This window comes from Mytilus californianus, unplaced genomic scaffold (genome assembly GCF_021869535.1).
Source record: "Mytilus californianus isolate M0D057914Y unplaced genomic scaffold, xbMytCali1.0.p SCAF_5, whole genome shotgun sequence".
Classification (NCBI taxonomy): Eukaryota; Metazoa; Mollusca; class Bivalvia; order Mytilida; family Mytilidae; genus Mytilus; species Mytilus californianus.
The window spans coordinates 106,632,811-106,652,270 of record NW_026262701.1 but is presented as its reverse complement, the minus strand read 5'-3'; the positions used below and the strand labels follow the sequence as shown (position 1 = coordinate 106,652,270).

The 19,460-nt window shown below is 30.9% G+C and overlaps 2 protein-coding genes across 5 annotated transcripts in view; one reads left to right on the top strand and one right to left on the bottom strand.

The window, feature by feature from the left end:
- LOC127700465 (pre-mRNA-splicing factor ATP-dependent RNA helicase PRP16-like) overlaps positions 1–6,587 on the bottom strand; it is an 80,321-nt gene extending 73,734 nt beyond the window's left edge. For all 4 annotated transcript variants that reach the window (XM_052203953.1, XM_052203952.1, XM_052203954.1 and 1 more), the window contains exons 1-3: positions 5,980–6,587; positions 3,563–3,756; positions 1,674–1,835 (exon numbers count right to left, since the gene is read on the bottom strand). In XM_052203953.1, the coding sequence (XP_052059913.1) occupies positions 1,674–1,835; positions 3,563–3,756; positions 5,980–6,308 (685 nt within the window). In that variant the 5' untranslated portion in view covers positions 6,309–6,587. The remainder of the gene's footprint in view (positions 1–1,673; positions 1,836–3,562; positions 3,757–5,979) is intronic.
- Positions 6,588–6,815: 228 nt separating this feature from the next.
- On the top strand, positions 6,816–18,543 carry LOC127700484 (leucine-rich repeat-containing protein 69-like). Its single transcript, XM_052203983.1, has 9 exons — positions 6,816–7,016; positions 9,202–9,328; positions 10,450–10,522; positions 11,902–12,097; positions 12,707–12,778; positions 13,390–13,491; positions 14,249–14,289; positions 15,948–16,086; positions 16,716–18,543. The coding sequence occupies exons 1-9, from the start codon at positions 6,840–6,842 to the stop codon at positions 16,824–16,826; spliced, it is 1,038 nt and encodes a 345-aa protein (XP_052059943.1). The 5' UTR covers positions 6,816–6,839; the 3' UTR covers positions 16,827–18,543.
- Positions 18,544–19,460: the final 917 nt, after the last annotated feature.

The following is a 19,460-nucleotide window of genomic DNA, read 5'->3' as shown; positions in this document are numbered from 1 at the left end:
CTTTTCAACTGATTTTTATAGTTTGTTCTTATGTTGTACTGTTACACCACTGTCCCAGGTTAGGGGAGGGTTGGCGCCTTCAAACTGTTTAAGTATATATACTTATCCAAGTAAAAAAAGTTATATTTTCTTCTTTTCTTGAATTTCTCATCACTAGTTTGCACTAATCATGCTAATAGAGTGCTTAATTGTCTGTCCTTTGCAGGTGTCTTTAATAATCATATAAGTATAATTTCATGGACAATGAAAATCTCATTTGTCTGTTATCTTCAAAATACTGCTCATTTACAAGCCTCCAGGGAGCAATTTTTGAAGGCCTTGCACAGTTACTTAACATCTTTGCGTAATTGATTTCTTTGTTTAATTAATGAGATGAAAGGTTGAACTCCAATTAAAAAATATTAGCAAACCAGAGAAAATTTGTTTCAGGCATGATTTTACCTCCCAAACTTGAGAATTTTTGGGGTTGTAAGATAAAATTACTTATATGAGTAATTTTTTGTGAGAAGATTAAGGGGAGATTATTCAAACCTTGAAAAGAAAATATAAATGTTACAAATTTACTTATACAAGTATATGATTACTTGCATCTTCAAGTAAATAAAAATGATTTGTATAAGTATTACCCCTGACTGTTTAATAGAGGTTAAAGTCAAGGTCAGAGTGACCTGACTTCGGTACATGACACACCCATAGCCCAGGATGAATCTGCTTACCAAGTTTCGTCAACCTATATACATGTATATTTAGCTATGTTCAATAATACTTAAGTAATGTGCCAGACACAGAGTGGGACGGAACTGACAGACAGACAAGGTGATTCATAAATAGCCCCCAAACTTTGTTTGCAGGGGTTATGAAATAAGGTTGATTCGGCCAAGCCATATCTAAACAACATGACAATACACAAGATAGACTAAGAACAGTATGTTACTGGTGCAAAGTTATTTGTTTACGGAGTAAAAACTTTTAATTCTAGATACTTTTTTAAATATAAATTTATTTAATTGAAGACTAAATCTATAGTGAAATTAGTATCTAATAAATATTCAAAATCAATTGTTTTTTTAACAAGCTACATACACTGTGTTTGTTTTCAGAAAGTGAAACAATGACTTGTATCCTTCCATCTGTCGAAAAGGTGTTTGAGAGTGGAAAGCAATTTATAAGTTCCTAGTTATACATGTTATAGAAGAAAACAAGTTGTCAATTATTTCATCTTATAATGGAAAGTTTTCAAAACCTGTTATTACTTGACAAAAATGAAACACCTAACCATTCCATGATTATTTTTTGTTACAAAAGTGGAGGAATATGAAATATGGAATAATTATTTGAGAAAGTTACAAAATATAATTGCAATCATTAATTTTACTCGAATTTACTGTTTTACTGAACTAACATTTCCTACGTTGTGTGTATGGTGTTATTGTTGTGTGAGCCCTGTAAATAGTCATGAAGACTTCCAATTACTTAGACATGTTAGACCAATTGACCTCAGTGGCCTTTTAAATAAATAGATATAAGAAGATGTGGTATGAGTGCCAATGAGACAACTCTCCATCCAAGTCAAAATTTATAAAAGTAAACCATTATAGGTCACAGTACGGTCTTCAACACGGAGCCTTGGCTCACACCGAACAGTAAGCTATAAATAAGCCTATTAACAATACCTTTAACATGAATATTTGGTGTAGCTGGGCTGTCTTTAAATCTGGGTGTTTCTGACCATTCTCTGTGACTACTCCCTCTACGACTACTCCTTTCAGAATCATGTCTTCTATCTGAATCTCTCCGATCTCTATCTCTTCTGTCATAATCTCTATCCCTTCTGTCTAAAATATTCAATTTTCTAAGTTATACATTTTGAAATGCTGAGTTAATTCTTTTGTGAAACACTTTATACAGTGGTCTCTTTAGCCCAAAATAGAAGGGTGCCGCACCCTGGGTGCCCTCAGCCGCGCCCTGGGTGCCTTCATCCGCGCCCTTCTGCCCTGACGCCTTTTCCCCAAAAACCCTTGTGCCGTTTTGGTAAAATTGCCTTTTGTTTCATCGATTTCTTATCACAAAGTTAAATTACATATATGACACCAGGTGATTGCCCCCAGGTTAATCATGTCATTACAATCAATTACAGTGGATAAGACATCAAAGGTGTTAATAACTAGGTAATTTAATTAAGACAATGTACCTTTTTGTCATAAATTTGATGAATGTGTCAGCGAGTGATTTTAGCTTGGGTCTGCATTTTCTATCTCCAAGAAGAGTGTATAAATGAATACTTTCATGACTTTAGAATAGAATTTAAGTCATCAAAATACAACTATGCCTTCACAGAAACGCCGTCGATCTCAACTTGTGAGCGACAAGCACATTAAACGTGTTAAAAATTAATTTTGGAGTTACTTCCCCTGTTTTAGCTTATTACAAATTTGTGCTCCTAAAATATTATCTAGTATTAAAAATAGGAATAAGTTACCAATTGAATACAAAATTATATAAGAATGTTACCTTTAACTGTCTTTGAACATACCAAAAAAAATATATTGCAATTTATTTTTGATAATCATACTTTTAGCAATCCATGTTCTATACATTGTCAATTAAGAAATTTATAAGTTCAATTGATAGGATGATGTTAAGCTGCAATCCTACAAAAATGGGTAGTGTGAAGTGAAACCATCATGACATCAACTTCATGAAGCTTTACTAAATAATTCCTTAAAACAATGAAAAAAAGTTTTGAGGGCCAAACTCTAGCTGAAAATTTTGATATAACTCTGTCACATGTATGCTAAACTATGAGATGTTTAGTTTATGTAGTTTTTTTTGGAAAAGGGGAGGGGGGGGGGGGAATAGTAAGTTAATTTGCCTCTATTGGTTTATAGTGATGTGATGTATGAATGTGTATTGACATGTTTTATGAACATGTCGTATGAATTACATTTTCTAATGCAAATTTTATAGAATAAATAATCAAAACAACAACTTATGCATCTTTATTAACAACATATACAGTAAAAAAAAGAATGTGAACTCGTGATACACACAGAAACATAGACAAAAGAAATGAGCAGTGCCTTTTCCTTTCATAAAAAAGTGCCCTGCCCTCCACTGGCACCCTGCCCCTTTTGATTTCTAGCTGGAGCACTGTTATATTTCAACTTTTTTTGCTTAGTCTTCAATGCATGTCATGGGTCTTTTGAGGCAGACAATTTTTTGTTAAGTGTCAACTTGTCCACCTGTCAACTGTTGAAGGTAAACTTTATTTTTATGATTTTGACCTTATCACACGTTTCTTTTAAAAAGAACATCTGCAAGGAACTTTATATCTGTATACTCAAGTTGAACCAGAAACTTATCTGTTTATGAAATACAATTAAGCTTTGTAAAGATTTAATTAATATTTTTAGATTAACATTTTTTTTAATCAGTTTTAACAGAGGATTTTTTAAAAGTTTACTTCCAATGACAAGGAGCCCCAAATCATGCAAATGATGCAATAGCTCACATGGCCCATATTTACAGTCATACAAATTATAGATATTATTATAATACAAACATCTATTTTCATCTCTGTCTCTGTTTTTTCTTCTATCTTTGTCTTTTTTATTTCTCTCCTTTTTTTCTCTTTCTTTAGAGGACATATAAACTCCTCTCTCTTTTTCTTTATGCCTCTTGTGCTGTCTTTCTTTAGCTTCTTTGCTAACACCTCCAGGATGAGAAGGTGTTTCTACTCTTGGTGGTCTATAATTTCTATAAAAATCAGGGATAAAACACATTAACTTTACATTCATAACAGCATTTTCAATACTGTAAATTCAGAAATTATTATTACGAATATTGAAAATTGGTCAAAAATGTGAGATCAATTATTGCAATTTCGAGAAAAGCTGCATACGAATAAATGCATCAGATATCATGGATATCATGATGCAAGTTTTTATTATTGCAATATTAAATCCACACATTATTCACATTGATAAAAACCTGACAATTATTTCTGAATTTACAGTAATTGTTGAGGTAAGTAAAAAATCTAAAGAATAGACAAAAAAATTCATAAAATAAATACTACATTTTTGTTCGCTTTGAAGATTCCGTATATCGCCAAGTTATCGGAATTCCAATGGGGACTAACTGTGCACCACTTATTGCGGACCTGTTTTTGTATTGTTATGAGTTACAATTTATGACTAAAATCAGCAAAGACCCATCGAAACAACATCTGATACAAAAATTTAACAATACTTTTAGATATTTGGATGATATATTGGCTCTCAACAATGACGAGTTCAGTATGTATACTAAAGAAATTTATCCTGTTGAACTTACTTTAAATAAAGCTAATACTAACAATGACCACTGTCCTTTCCTCGATCTTGATATCTATATCATTAACAGGAAGCTTAATACAAAAATTTATGATAAAAGAGATGATTTTTCATTTCCTATCGTTAATTATCCATTTTTAGATGGTGACGTTCCCTTGTCACCATCTTATGGTGTTTATATATCTCAACTTGTACGATTCGCTCGTGTATGTAACAACGTATTAGATTTTAGCGAGAGAAATTTATGTATTACTGAAAAATTATTACACCAGGGTTTTCAATATCATAAACTAGTCAAAACATTTACTAAATTTTATCATCGGTATAAGGACATCATTCGTAAATATAACTCAACATGCAGACATCTTATACGTTCTGGTATTTCACATCCAATCTTTTATGGTAATATTCTTTACAAAGCGCAAAAATGTCAGTATTCACCTCAAAAGCTAACAAAACCTTTAAACAGACTTATTAAGAAGGGATATAGTTACGATACTGTTGTCAGGTCATTAAAGATTGCATATTTTGGCTTTAATATTGATTCACTTATAGGGTCTTTGCATCGGAATTAAACACATTTATTCTAAAACCAGTTGTTGGCATGACACGGGTTATGTTCTTCTCATATATTTTATGACGGTATAATACTAAACCCCTAACAGGAGGGATTGTGCCTGATATTCATATGATGAAGACATAATCTTTCAATCACTTTAAATGAGGTCTGGAGCTGGCATGTCAGTAACTGCTAGTAGTCTGTTGTTATTTATGTATTATTGTCATTTTGTTTATTTTCTTTTGTTTCCTATTCTGACATCGGACTCAGACTTCTCTTATACTGAGTTTTACTGTGCGTACTGTTGTGCGTTTGTTTTTTCTACATTAGCTAGAGGTATAGGGGGAGGGTTGAGATCTCAAAAAAACATGTTTAACCCCACTGCATTTTTGCGCCTGTCCCAAGTCAGGAGCCTCTGGCCTTTGTTAGTCTTGTATCATTTTTAATTTTAGTTTCCTGTATATAATTTGGAGTTTAGTATGACGTCCATTATCACTGAACTAGTATACATATTTGTTTAGGGGCCAGCTGAAGGACGCCTCCGGGTGCGGGAGTTTCTTGCTGCATTGAAGACCCATTGGTGGCCTTCGGCTGTTGTCTGCTCTATGGTCTGGTTGTTGTCTCTTTGACACATTCCCCATTTCCATTCTCAATTTTAGACTGCATAACCTTTCTCAATATGTACAAAAAAAGTAGAACTCATGACAAATAAATGGCTTTCTTTTCATGAAGCTGCCATGTTGTACATGTTGTAAGTCATACGATTTCCTGCAAATTTGTATAACTGATGCTGAACGCTTTGAATTTATTCTGTTTGAGTACATAATAAAATGAGTCTAGCATGTCTAAAGCTTATTTTACATACGATTTTATAGCAAAATTCTCTGAGGAAACTCACCTCAGATCTATCAGGCAGATTTTTGTATCTGTACAAATATCAGTAAAAAGCTGACTTTGTGTATTCTTTGTTTTTAGGTACAAATTAGTGAATTAAACATTGTTAAACTATACTTTAAAACAAGACATTTTTTTATACTTTGTCACCTGTAATTATGCTGGGAATTTTTTTACAATAAATGTACATACCTTTCTTTGTAACTTTTATGTTTTGAAGATTTATGATCTTCTTCATCACTACTTGAGTCACTACTATCACTTTCATCTTTGCTGTCTGTATATGATGTTACCTTCGATCTTTTTGTTGTACTTTCACTTTTGATATCTAATTTCCTTTTCTCTGCTGCCAATTTATCAAGTCCCAATAGGGATACTTTGGGAAGTGATGGTTTCTTGAATTGAAAGTCTCCATTTTCTGATTTCTTTTTCATAATAACAAGTCCACCCTTTTCACTGCCCGATGACCCCTCCAGTCTATGTAATGCAGGATCATCATCTGGGTCTACGAAACTTGTCATTCTGAATTAATTTTTTACAACTAAATGTTTAACTTTTACTGCACAGCAGAACTAAGGGACATGATTTAATTACTTTTACAAATCAAACAGCATGTGATTTTCGTCTGATTTTAGACGTTCAATGACTTGACACGTGATTGTCTTAATTCCAGTGGGAAAGTATTAATTGGAAATATATCTAATTGGAATATTTAACAGGTTTTATCTAAACAAAACAACTTTCAAACATAAATAGTAATTCGTTAAAAAAATACGTTTTGAAACTTTAACCGGAAACTCTCTCCAATAAGAAATCACAAAAAACTATGAGGTGCGTTCTAAAAACTGTCTGTAAATGTCATAAATATTCAACGTTTAAATTCATGTTTTCCCCTTTATTTTTAAATTTTGATATTGATATAGAAATTAAATCAGAATATTTTAAACATATCCTTGTAAAATATTGAAAATGGAATAAAAGAAGTATTTTTTTTACATTTAAATTTGATTTTTCGAACTCACCTTAAAAGTTAGCAACAAGAAAGCGTCAATATGGCGGACACCTTACTAGTCCGCGCATTAAAAGGGAAACCAAAAACGTTGAATTTGTGTAATAAGAAACTTGACAAGGTTCCAAGGGCCATTGGAAAATTAGATTGTGTTGTACACTTGCAGTTGAGAGGGAATAAATTGAAGGATTTACCTATAGAACTCAGCCATTTATTTCAGGTTAATATCCCCAAAAATCCTTTTTAAATTTTGTACACAAAAATCTTCAATCACAGTTTATGTTTCTTATTTGAGTGTGAGACAACTTTGCCCGAAGACAACTTGGACTGTCCACAAAAGGACATCTCAGACTGCCTATAAGTCAACTCGGACCATCTATAGTGCTGTCAACGTATATTTGTTCCGCCTAACAGAAGTTCCACTGGAAACTTTGTTATAAACAATGTCATGATATCTGTTCCTGTTGGTCAAATATTCTATACCATTTATTCCGTTAGGAACATTTACTGTAATATTTATTCCAGTGGAAATAATATTCCAGAATATTGTTTCCATTTGGAACTTATATTATGAAGGAACTTCTATTCCGTGACAGTGCCAACAAAGTTTAAAAGGAGAGATTTTACTTTATAAATAATTTAATTAGTATATCTTCAACAAGAAAGACTATGTCTGAAGATAAGTCAGACTGTCTACCAAGAAAGAGACAACTAAAACCATCTACATGTAGCACAGAAATGCAAAGAATAAAGGGAGAGTATTAACACTGTTTTTGACTATTGGACCATTCATTGAATTCAATTCAATTATTATGGCTTAAATGATTAAAAAAAATGAGGAATAATCATCAATTTACTTTCAGAATATTATAAATAATGAAACACTTAACAGAAATATAAAGATAAACTAAGCAAAATATCCAAGATTACTCAGTTGGATGCTTGATTAATGTAAATTGAATAATACCTGTGTTTCCGTTACATGCTGAAAAAAACCCTTTTCGAATTCTGATATACATGTATTATGTATAAAAAATAATATGAATCGAAATATGATAACAGACATGTATATATATATATATGCGACGAAAAGTTGGTGTATACAACTTGACTTAAGTGCGTATCCGTGTGTTTGTGTTGTGTTGTTGGGTGTATGAGATTCGAGTCGTGCCTTTCACTCGTACACGGACGACAAATGCCAATGATACACTTTTACAGGGTTACCCTAGAAATCTACTGGTAGTGTGATTAAGGGAATCCTGGTCACATAAATAAATAAATGGATCCTGGTGTAGTCTGAATGAAGTCTTGTAAGTGAACATAAACACGAAGTCGAATAAAAGTTCAATACTGTATTAACAAAATTACATGACTATAACAAAGTTACAAGTATAACAAAATGTACATCTAACTTCAGGCTCAACAATACAGTTCTCCTCTCTACTATAAACGTAACTGTCCTCTCCTCACTATAAATTCTCTCTCCTCCCGTATCTCATGCTCTTTCTTTCTTTTATATCACTCTTACAAGCCCGGATACAAATATAGACTACTAGGACAACCGGGCTCCGTGTATTCCGTGATCCGGGTGCTCCGGTTATCTGGGCTCCTAGTGTTCCGTGCTCCTTACATAAATTTACTAGGGCACCATATGCAAATCATTAGGGCTCACTAGTCAAACAAAGAAATCTAAATACAACTCTTAATTAATATCTCTGATGATCTCTAACTATATTAAATGGCTATTTGTGAAAATACAAATGTATGTAAACCTGATACAATTACGTAACACACTTGCCAATGACCTAACATATAAAAAATGTTACCCAACATATAAAAATGTAACCCAACATATAAAAATGTAACACATATATACAAAAATATATGTCTTTTGGGATTGTTAACAAAAAAAATACCATGAATGATGATATTCAAATTCAACAGTTTTCTTCTCCGGAACCCCAGAGAAACATAGCAAAGAGTCAGTGTTTTTTTTTTTAAATTGTAAATTCAAAACCTTATCAGTGTAAACTTTGGGATCAAAATAGGGAAATTAAGATGCTATTTATTATCTCCCCTGAAGCTGGTACATGTATGTAAATATGCCCTTAATATTAATCCTAGTATTATGTTTTAGGTACTGAGTTACTAATTTGTAATAACATTTATACCAGTACAATGCAAATAGATGATACACATTTCCTTAAATAAAAACTTTATATTAAGATAAGGAAACAGGGGTTTTACAAAGACCAATCTTGAGTTGTTTTTAATGAATGAGCTATAACGGTTGACCCGAAGTCAGTAGTCATTGAACAATCTTGGACGTATATGTATTGTGATAAGACCTGTTCTTTCTTATTTTTATAAGGCCACTTGTCATAACAACAAATCTTTTTTTATAGTTACAGATATTGAACTGTGGAAACAATGAACTTGAAGATTTACCAGAAGTTTTAGAGTATCTCACTATGTTGGAGAAATTACATTTGTTTAACAATAACATAAAGAATCTTAACCCAAAAGTCTTAAGTATGTCATATAAAAATAAGAAAATGTGGCATGTCTATCTTTTTGAAATGTGATTATCAGTTTATATGCAAGTTACATGTAGTGATTTTTAAGTATTAACAACACTGTAATTGAAGAGTTGCCACTGTATATGTTTTGTAAATAAGGGGTAAGATTGTTGCAAATGCAGTTTTACAGGATACACCAAGCAGAGTATAAATCAATAAAATAACAGCACAACTACAAAAATAACCAAAAAGATATCAAGAGGGCAATATACACACAGTCTTCAGCGAGACAGGTGTCTGTATAATATGTCAAGCTCTAAATCGTCCAGAGTCTTTAAAAGCTAAGAAGAAATTAATCAGAAACAACAAAAGATCTGCAATCATCACCAAACTCTCCAAATGACAAAAAAAAAATTACTGTGGATTCAGTTATTTTCTTTACTACCAATTGTCGTGGATTAGGGAAAAAAATATACTGGATGCTTGAATTTTTGGTTTTACAAAAGTTTGCACACAAGCTGATATGAAATTGCTACTCCGTTGAACACATAAATTCATGGTTCACTAGGCCTATCCCCATGAAATCCAAGAAAATTGGTTCTCCATGATTGATAACATATCCACAGTAAGATAAGTTTTGATCCATTCTGTAGAAAAAATGTTAGACAGGTCATCAATATTTGGTATGTGGGTTCATCATAAGGAGTATTTGTCTGTCTGACATATTTCACATGGAATTGACATCATTTACATTATCCAGTAGTCAGGTTTAGTTGTAAGGATAAGGTCTGTTCCTCAGTAACCAAACATGGTTGAGCTCTAACAAACATGTTTAACCCCGCCACATTCTTAATTTGTCTAAGTCAGGAGCCATTAATTTTTGTGCTTGTTGTTGGTTGTTGTTTGTCATATTTGGTTTCCAAATTATTGTTTTGTCATAAGTCAGATTGTTTTACATTTTGTCATAACCATGATAACTGGACTTTTATAGCTGTTATATGGTAGGGGATTTTGGAATGTTAGTTTTTATACAGATACATATGTATATTGAATAGAGTAAATTATGATAATACATAAACTGAATAAATAATACTTAACTGTTATAGATGTGATAGATTGTTTTTTCACTTTCAGCACATCTGAGAAACTTGACATTCTTGAATATCAATAATAACCAACTCAAGACTTTTCCACCAGAAATATGCAGGTAGGTAAAAAAAAGTTAAATCAAATTACATTTTAAAGGAAGAGGTACACTATAACATTAAGGGTCCTTTTGGTCTGAAGATTTTAAAGTCTGTTGCATTGCGAAATCTTGTATAAAATTGAGAATGGAAATGGGGAATGTGTCAAAGAGACAATAACCCGACCATAGAGCAGACAACAGCCGAAGGCCACCAATGGGTCTTCAATGCAGCGAGAAACTCCCGCACCCGGAGGCGTCCTTCAGCTGGCCCCTAAACAAATATGTATACTAGTTCAGTGATAATGGACGTCATACTAAACTCCAAATTATACACAAGAAACTAAAATTAAAAATGATACAAGACTAACGAAGGCTAGAGGCTCCTGACTTGGGACAGGTGCAAAAATAAATTTTTCATAAATCAGTTGCTTATAGTACTTGCAAGGATTAAGCTTTAAGGTTTTTCAAATACTATGCATATTTACAAAGATTTTAAGATCACAAGATGAAATAAATTTTTTTATTATACTTTATACTGTACTATAGTAGACACTAATGAAAATAATTAGATATTACTGTATGTTTTTTATTCCTTATCCTACGGACCTCGAGGAAAATAACCTTTCTTTGATTTAATAATTATGGATATTAACTTTTCATAAAGGCCATAATTGTGTATTGTTATATAAAAAGCAATGAAACTGCAGAGATTTGACACATATTTTGGAGTGGAAAATATTGAATGATTGTAAAACCAAATAAAATTTTCAAGAGAGATGTTCATATAGATGGACATGGTACATGTAGTAAATTATTTAGTTGATATTTTGTATGAACTCTGTATTTACATGTCCAAAACCATACAAGAATCGATTAAAATCTATGTATTTTCAAAAAAATTCTTAGAAGTTTTTATTCCATGATGGCATAACTACATGTATTGTATTTATTTATTGACAGTTTTATTTAGCTTCATATGCTTATTAATGATTAAAGAATCATTTGAACTAAAAGATGGTGTTGCCATAGAAACAAATTCATGCTCAATATATTATGGGTCAGCATTTACATTGTGTATTTGCAGTTTGTTTGCCATGTAAATGCACTTTCAGCTGATCAGGGAACATGTGTAATTTAGTTGTCCGCATGGAAACTGAAATATGTCAAAATTTTAATTTAGATTTTAATAAGCCTGGGATGTATTAAAATTCTATAGTAAAAAGAAATTGATAAATATTTGGGAGGACATGTTTGCATTTGATGGTGCATGGGGTATGTTTCATTTTTGTGATCTATGTAATTACATGTGAAAAAGACTTAAAATTCCCGCAATGTAACGTTTATTATATTTGTTGATACTCAATATACTGTACAAGCTTGATTGATTCTGCCTTTTTTAGATTGTCCAGTTTACAGCATTTAAGTTGTACTAACAATCAATTGACAGAGTTACCAGTTGAAATGTGTGCTTTAATCAGACTAGAAGAATTCCATGTAGCTGGGAACCAGTTAACAAGCCTCCCATTAGAGTTTGGATTTCTTGTGAATTTAGAAAAGTTATATCTACAGAAGAACAAAATAAGAGAACTACCTGAGGTATTGGTTTCTAGAATATGAAAACATTTTTGGTAAAAAAGAAATGAAATTTTGTTTTAAATTTTACTTAAGATAAGAAATTCAACAAAAATGTATCCAGATATAGTATATGATAAATATTTTTAAGGAAATAGGCACATAAGCCTTGTACCAAAATCTGGGAGTTGCTCTAAAAGTATCATACAAATACAAGAATTAATTTATATATACATGTAAATGGAGCTGATTGTTTATTTTCTGACCTTTTAACTTGCCTAGTATATATATGTTGCCTTCATACTTAAAGATTTCAAAATGTACTGCATGCAATAACTTGAGTAGCCAATGTCAACAGTAACAGATCATCATAGAATTTTATTTGTACTGATAATTACTGTTCCAACATAATATATGAGTTACGGTTTTAGAAAGAAGCTTGAGTTAAAAATATAGTGTGAAAGGGAGTTCTTGTTTTCTCAATGTGGAAAAATTACAATTTCCAAGAAAAGCAAATTCTTAAGAGTGAAGTTACTTTTTAAATGGCTTTTTTACATTAAGTTTCGACTCGTTTGATTTATTTACAATTCTGCATAATGATAGATGTAAAACATATTTTTGTATTTTTTATAGAGTTTGGGGAAATGCTACAAGTTAAGAACATTAGACATTGCAGCAAATGAATTGAGAATTTTTCCTACAGAGGTAACCATTAAACAGAAAAATTGTTCCCATGTTACTGTGCATTTGTTTATTTTAGCGGGTACCAAAAACTACCAATTTTTGTAGATTGAGGGAAAACTAATTTTATGGATATTTGATTTCATAGTTTTGCCAAAACCTCCATACAAGCATATACAAAATTTGCAGTTTGTTGAACATTAAATTTTGGGTTTACATATACCTACCAAATCCACGAAAATTTGTATCCCATGAATAATAATGAATCCACAGTAATAGCTATAGTGAGTAATGTATATAACATACATACAATTATAATAATGTGGGTACAAATTACTTAGATTGAATATTAACACTTGATATAAGTAGTGCTTTTTCTAAATTGATTTTATTGCAGGTTTGTCTATATATCTTTTGTAATTTCACTCATCAATATAGAGGCGGATGGTTAGATAATCATAAACAAGACCAACCCTGCCACATGTTTACAGTAAAAACTTCAAAATGCTCTAATTTATAGTGAATAGGAGTAAATGTTGTTTAGTATTACTCATAGAGGTCTCTTGATTTGAGTTCAATAATATATTGACTTATCTGTGTTTTAAGTTAACATAAGTTAAATATATCTTTTACAGTTAGCATCATTACCTTTAAAAGAATTATTTTGTGAAGCCAACCCATTGTTACAGCACATTCCAGTCCACTCTGTACAGGAAGAAGAAGTTCTGTCACTAAAGGTAGATAATCCACTTGTTGTAACATCGGTTTCATATGTATTTATAAGTCACTGTTTGTAATGTGGATGAATATTAATGGTATCTGGTAATCTGATATACAGTGAAAGTCATTTTACAACATGTACACTTCAAAGAATTTTAAGGCAATTGAGATACTTAATTGTCTTAGATAGTTGTCTCATTGGCAATCATACCTCATCTCCTTATTTTATATTGGTAGTTTCATGGTAACATGCCCTCCTCTAGTTCAAAAGGCTACAGGGTCAATACCATATTGCATCTATCCAAGACTTTAAAAAACTTGATATTTGCTGCAACCGTGGATTGGCTCAGTGTCAGAAAAATGTCCAAGCAGAATGAAATGTCCTCTTGCAGTCTGTTACTGTGCGAGTTAGAACTTTAAAAATATGGCATCTTTTTACCATATAACATTAACATCTTATTGCCCTGAATATACATGGTACAGTTGTCACTGGAAATTAAGCATCTATCATAGTGTTAGCTGGAATACTCTAAATATATGCTTAAAGTTCATCAATAAACCGCCTTGTAACCTTAATAGTCAGTCTGAATATTTTTTAAAATGCAAGAATTCATAATTGACTAATTAGTAATTTAGTTAAATTTAAGGTTTTTTTTTTACATTTTGTTTGTTTTGAAAATTGCAAATTTAAAGTTGATAAAAATCATTACTCATAGAATTAACTTCCAGTCAATAAGTACATAATCAGATATGTTGTATTTACTATGTTTTCAGGAAATGACAGCAAGATATGTGATGAAAGAACTTAAAGACAGGTAATAGGACAGAACAGGAACAATTATCACTTAATAACTTATTTGGTCTAAGACATCTGGGCATTTTATACTGTAAATAATTTTTCTCTATAGAACCTATAGAGCCAAGGGTTTAGTCAATAACTTCCTCTTAAACAAACTTAGGTCAAATATATATGGCAAATGTCCTGTTATATTTAGAATTGTACAGTTAAATTTTTTAATCAGGGAAAACAGAAAAAAATATCATATGCATTAGAAAACTGTTTGGTTCAACAAAGGCTGTTTCAGTAAAAACCAGGGATAACTATTTCTAGTTATTCTATTGATAAAAAATAGCTGTTAATGATTAAATTTTGGAAATAAATACATTTAGAAAATTATAATTAGAACTTATGTATATAAATAGATTGACTAGGAGACTGAAACACCACAAAGTATCAAAAGTAGTATTAACTTTCTTGATATCTGCATGTGCTTCTTGTTTAAAAATTTTAACCTTGCACCTTATCTATAATAATAACCAGTAAGGATTGGTTTAATGTAGATATGACAATATTCACTTTAACTTTGAATTTTAGTATGAATATTCATTGAACTTTTAAATTCTTTTTTTCTTAAGAACTAGTATGATATCCAGGTAATTTTTCTAGAAGAAAATAAAGAATTGTAAATGTTGTATGATTTTGTCATCACTATTTTTATAGAAATTTTCTTTAGTAGATGTTGTGACCTAATCATATATATTTTAAAGATAATTCTATCTATATTTGAGAGATCATTGTAAATTAATTTACAGACAATTTACCTTAACACATTTCCATCATGAAAGATTTCTGTTATGAAAGTTGCAGAAATCAAGACTTTGTAAGGTATTACTTCTCCAGCAGCAGATGTGACATCAATTTTGACTCAGCTGGGAGGAATTCTCTCAGAAGCCATATAATGTTTTTGTGTTTACTATGAAAGTTTATGAGTAGGTCTATTGAATGGTTAAAGCAGTATAAGTCAGTTATGGTATGTAGTTGCCTCAGCACATCCCATTTCCATGGAGATTATCTAGCCACAATTTTGGAATAATTCACATGAAAGAGCATATTAGAAATTAATGTCATATTTTGACATGGAGCATATGTCCATTGTGGTATTTTTTATATTTTAAGGACCATCTGACCGTGGTATTGTAAATTATTGTTAATCTATATTTTGTATGATTTCGTAATTGAATCCAAGATGATCATGAAGCTTGAACATAATATGACTTGGTAGACTAGGCTGCCTTATTTTATGTTGTTATAGTAGAGTCAAGGTTATAGTTATTTATTGTATAGTACATTGATCCAGAATTTTTTCAAATTATAATTAAGATAGCGACAAATGGGTGTTTTTGGTAAGTTTCTATTTTTTCCTTTTTTTAAAACTATATTATTACAAGTAAAAACATTCGTAACATTAACTATGTCTTAAGGGTTTTTATCAGTGTTGATAACATGTCATAAATACAATTTTTGTGCATATCATCAACATAATGCATGTGCATATCAAGTAACTGCATGTGCATGGTCACTGGTATAAATTTACATGCTCATTCACTCAATAACATTTTGTTATCAAGACAATTGACCTCTGTTATACTTTACAGAAAATACTTTTAATTCATTATTCAATTTGTTTTTCAGATGGTCCTATTTACGGAAAGCTATTCGACATTACCCCCAAATAAAAGATATGTTGGCCCAGGCCAGTAAATGTGCGGTTTGTGGCGAATCATTCCTTAATACTTGGTTAGAATGTGTCAGATTTGTGGATGCTCAAGGGGTAAGATTTGGTTGTCCAATCAAAAGCCTGCATTATTTTGTGAAGCCTAATGTTTATTTCTTGAATTGCTTGTATTTATTTATATATATTATGAATACATGTACCACTTTTTTAGCCCTTTATAAAGCACTAATAATTGAATGTTATTTCTGTAGGATAGTCAAAACTTTGCACATATTTCATTGTAAAAGGGAATCTTTGTCATATTTAAGTTATAAATCTTTGCTTGATCAGAACAGAAAGTAGGTGTCTGATTGATCCAAAAGTGGTCACACATTACAACTCATCACTGTCAAGAGGGTGACCAAATATGACGTTCTGATTACCTGAAAAAAATGTTACATAAAATTTAAAGTGCAATCAACATGTTAAAAAAATCATAGTATCGGCAAACAGGAATAAAGTGTCTGAAAGATCAGAAAAGTGATCACAGGTTTCAACTCATCATGGACAAATGATCAGACAAGGTGAATGCAATATAGCACCCATTCCTAGATTGAGGGTATAATATCTGAAATACAGCTTTTCTTGATATTCTTTAGGGATACTATTGCTGTTTCTTTATTATATATGTATAATTTTACAAATGTAAAAGGTATTATAATACAGGTATTTTTTTTTAATTTCAGGATCTTAAGCTGAACAATTTAAATGGACTTGTGCCTGTTAGAGCTCTTCTGTGTTCATACAAATGTTTTAATTCAGCTGGACATGACTATTATGGTGTTGCATTTCCATAACCCTGATTACATGTATTGATATGTTCCTTTTATACTGAAATACATGTATTTATTAAGCCGAACTGTGATATTTCGTTCAAATTATTTTTTGCACTGCTGACAATTTTTTATTAACATATTTAATAGTTTATTTTTTTAGTATGATTCATTATTATGCCATGTTTTTCATGATTCTTCTACTTTTTTTTTTCTTTTTTTTCTTCATATAATCCTTACAAAACAAGGGAATTTCTGTAACTGTAGCTTAAAACAAGCTTGATGACATACTTATTTTGTATTAGCATGATATAATCTACAATTTGGGTGAGTATAAAGAAATCTATTGTTTAAGCTAAGAGCCACCAGAACATCAGATAACATCCAATCAATATATCATATACTGAAATAGTACATATCATTAAGCTTTTAAGAGCCATTTGTCAGTTGCAATTTTCTCTATAGTTAAAATTTACAAAAACATACAATATTTTTTTTCGTGAAGTCATCTCCAGCACAGCGTTTATTATTAATTGATCCTGAAGCGTTATACTGTATCTAATCTGTGCTGGTCTTTATGAGACTCATGTAGTTAAAAAAAACTTTCAGACTTTGTAAAACAAATCACCAAACTTAGCATCATCATTTTATCTTCAACTTATCTTAACTCAGAAATGTAAGAGAATTACACTTTCTTTTTTTTTTTTGTTATTCATTCATACAATTTAAATTTGCTCTTACAAGAGTAAGAAATATAAAACAAACATATCAATTATTTTTGTACAGAAACACATATTCTGACTTTAGAGCAGACTGAGCATAAATAAGTTGTGAGAATTTTTCTAGTTCCTGACTTTCGGCATTTGAAACGATTTATATGTAAAGTTATCATATATATAAATAAAAATAATTTTATTTTTAATAGAACATCTTTGAATTAATTTAGTGTACATATATGCAAATTTATTCATCATATTTTTAGTAATACTTTATTACTTAAAAGGCAATTATCCAACATTCTCTTTAATTTGGTTATTGACCTTTATCTATGGTACTAGAATATAAGATAAAAAGAAAATGTGTCCATAGGACACCATGTCCCACTTGTATTATCACATTTCAGTACAATGAACTGACAAATATGGGTCAGAACCAGAAGACCACATCATAATAAACCTGTGTATTAAGGTTCATGTAGATGTGACCACAACTTCTGTTCGTGGTATACTTTCTGGACCTAAACTTTAATCTAATACAGGAAAGACAGATGCATAGACTGGAAAAAATATTGCCCCTCTACTATCATTGGCTGGGCATAAAAATATTGAGCCAGTTTTTATTGAAAACTTATTTTACAGGTATAGATACATTTGCCAGTGAGCAACAGTATACATATTGCCAATCTTGTAGTGTTGAAGGAAAAGCTATGAAGATGATTTGTGGGTTCCCTGTTAAGCTTCTGATATTCAATAAACTGTATATTGAGTAGATTTTTTTACTCTGGGAAAATGTGACAAGAAGTACATTGCAATAACTAAAAACTTGCATTTTCCTTTTTTTCTAGTAAGATTTTACTTCAATATCACATTAATGAATCTTGCATTTATGTTGAAAAAAATAACCATTCACAGGCCTTTTTTTAACATATATATTGAGATTTTTTGTATCAAATGTTTTCTTTCTATGTTGAATTGTTGTATTACAAAGATATATTGAACTGTTAATAAAAGTGATTAATTTCTATTGCATTATAAATGTTTATTTGAAATTCCAGTTAACACATGCCATCCCATGGTGTAATGAGGATGCAGGCTTCTTTTGGCAAATCCTTTGTCATGGTTTCTTGATGCATATGAAAGTTGGTACATTGTAAAATTCTGCATTATGCTTGAACTTGTTGGTAGGTTGTTCAGTTTTATTCATGTGACATTTTGAACATGTTCGGTCTAGTTTGTTGAAGAAGATTTTAAGAATAAAGATTAAATTCCAACTAAAAAATGAATTCATATAAAATAAATCCAGAAATTTCATGCACAATGATTACAATAGATTTCAGACACTGCCAATAGTACTCCAAAGAGAAAAAGTTTAGGACAAATAGCTTTCAGTTTTGGTTATGGCTGGCAAATATGACTGTGATGGACCCTTGATTATAACTATATTTTGTTGTACTGACAACTGGACAATACTATGTATAAGAGTTAATGAATTCAAGGTTCATGTAGATATGTAAAAAAACTTTTAACTTTTAATTCCATACAATGCAATATAACAATCTTACACTGATTAAGATTTTTTGGTCAAAACTTTATTAGAGGTTTCAAATAATGAAAATCTGAAATATTTTCTTCCCTACCAATATTACAATAGAGTAACCATAGGTAAAGAAAAATTCAGAAAAAAGCATGTTAGGTTAGGTTAAACGAAAAAAATAAAAGGACATGTAGCATCAATGTAGACTTACTGAATGAGTGATCATCTATTCATCAACTCTAGAAATACCAACTGGTCAATTAAAATGTCAATGAATAGACCATTCTCATATTACCTACTTTTGATTTTTCGACAGGTAGGACATTCCAATATTCTGTCAAGTAAGATCAACAAAAAGAAATAAAATCAAGCTTACAATTGGTACAATTTTGGGGGAAAATTAAT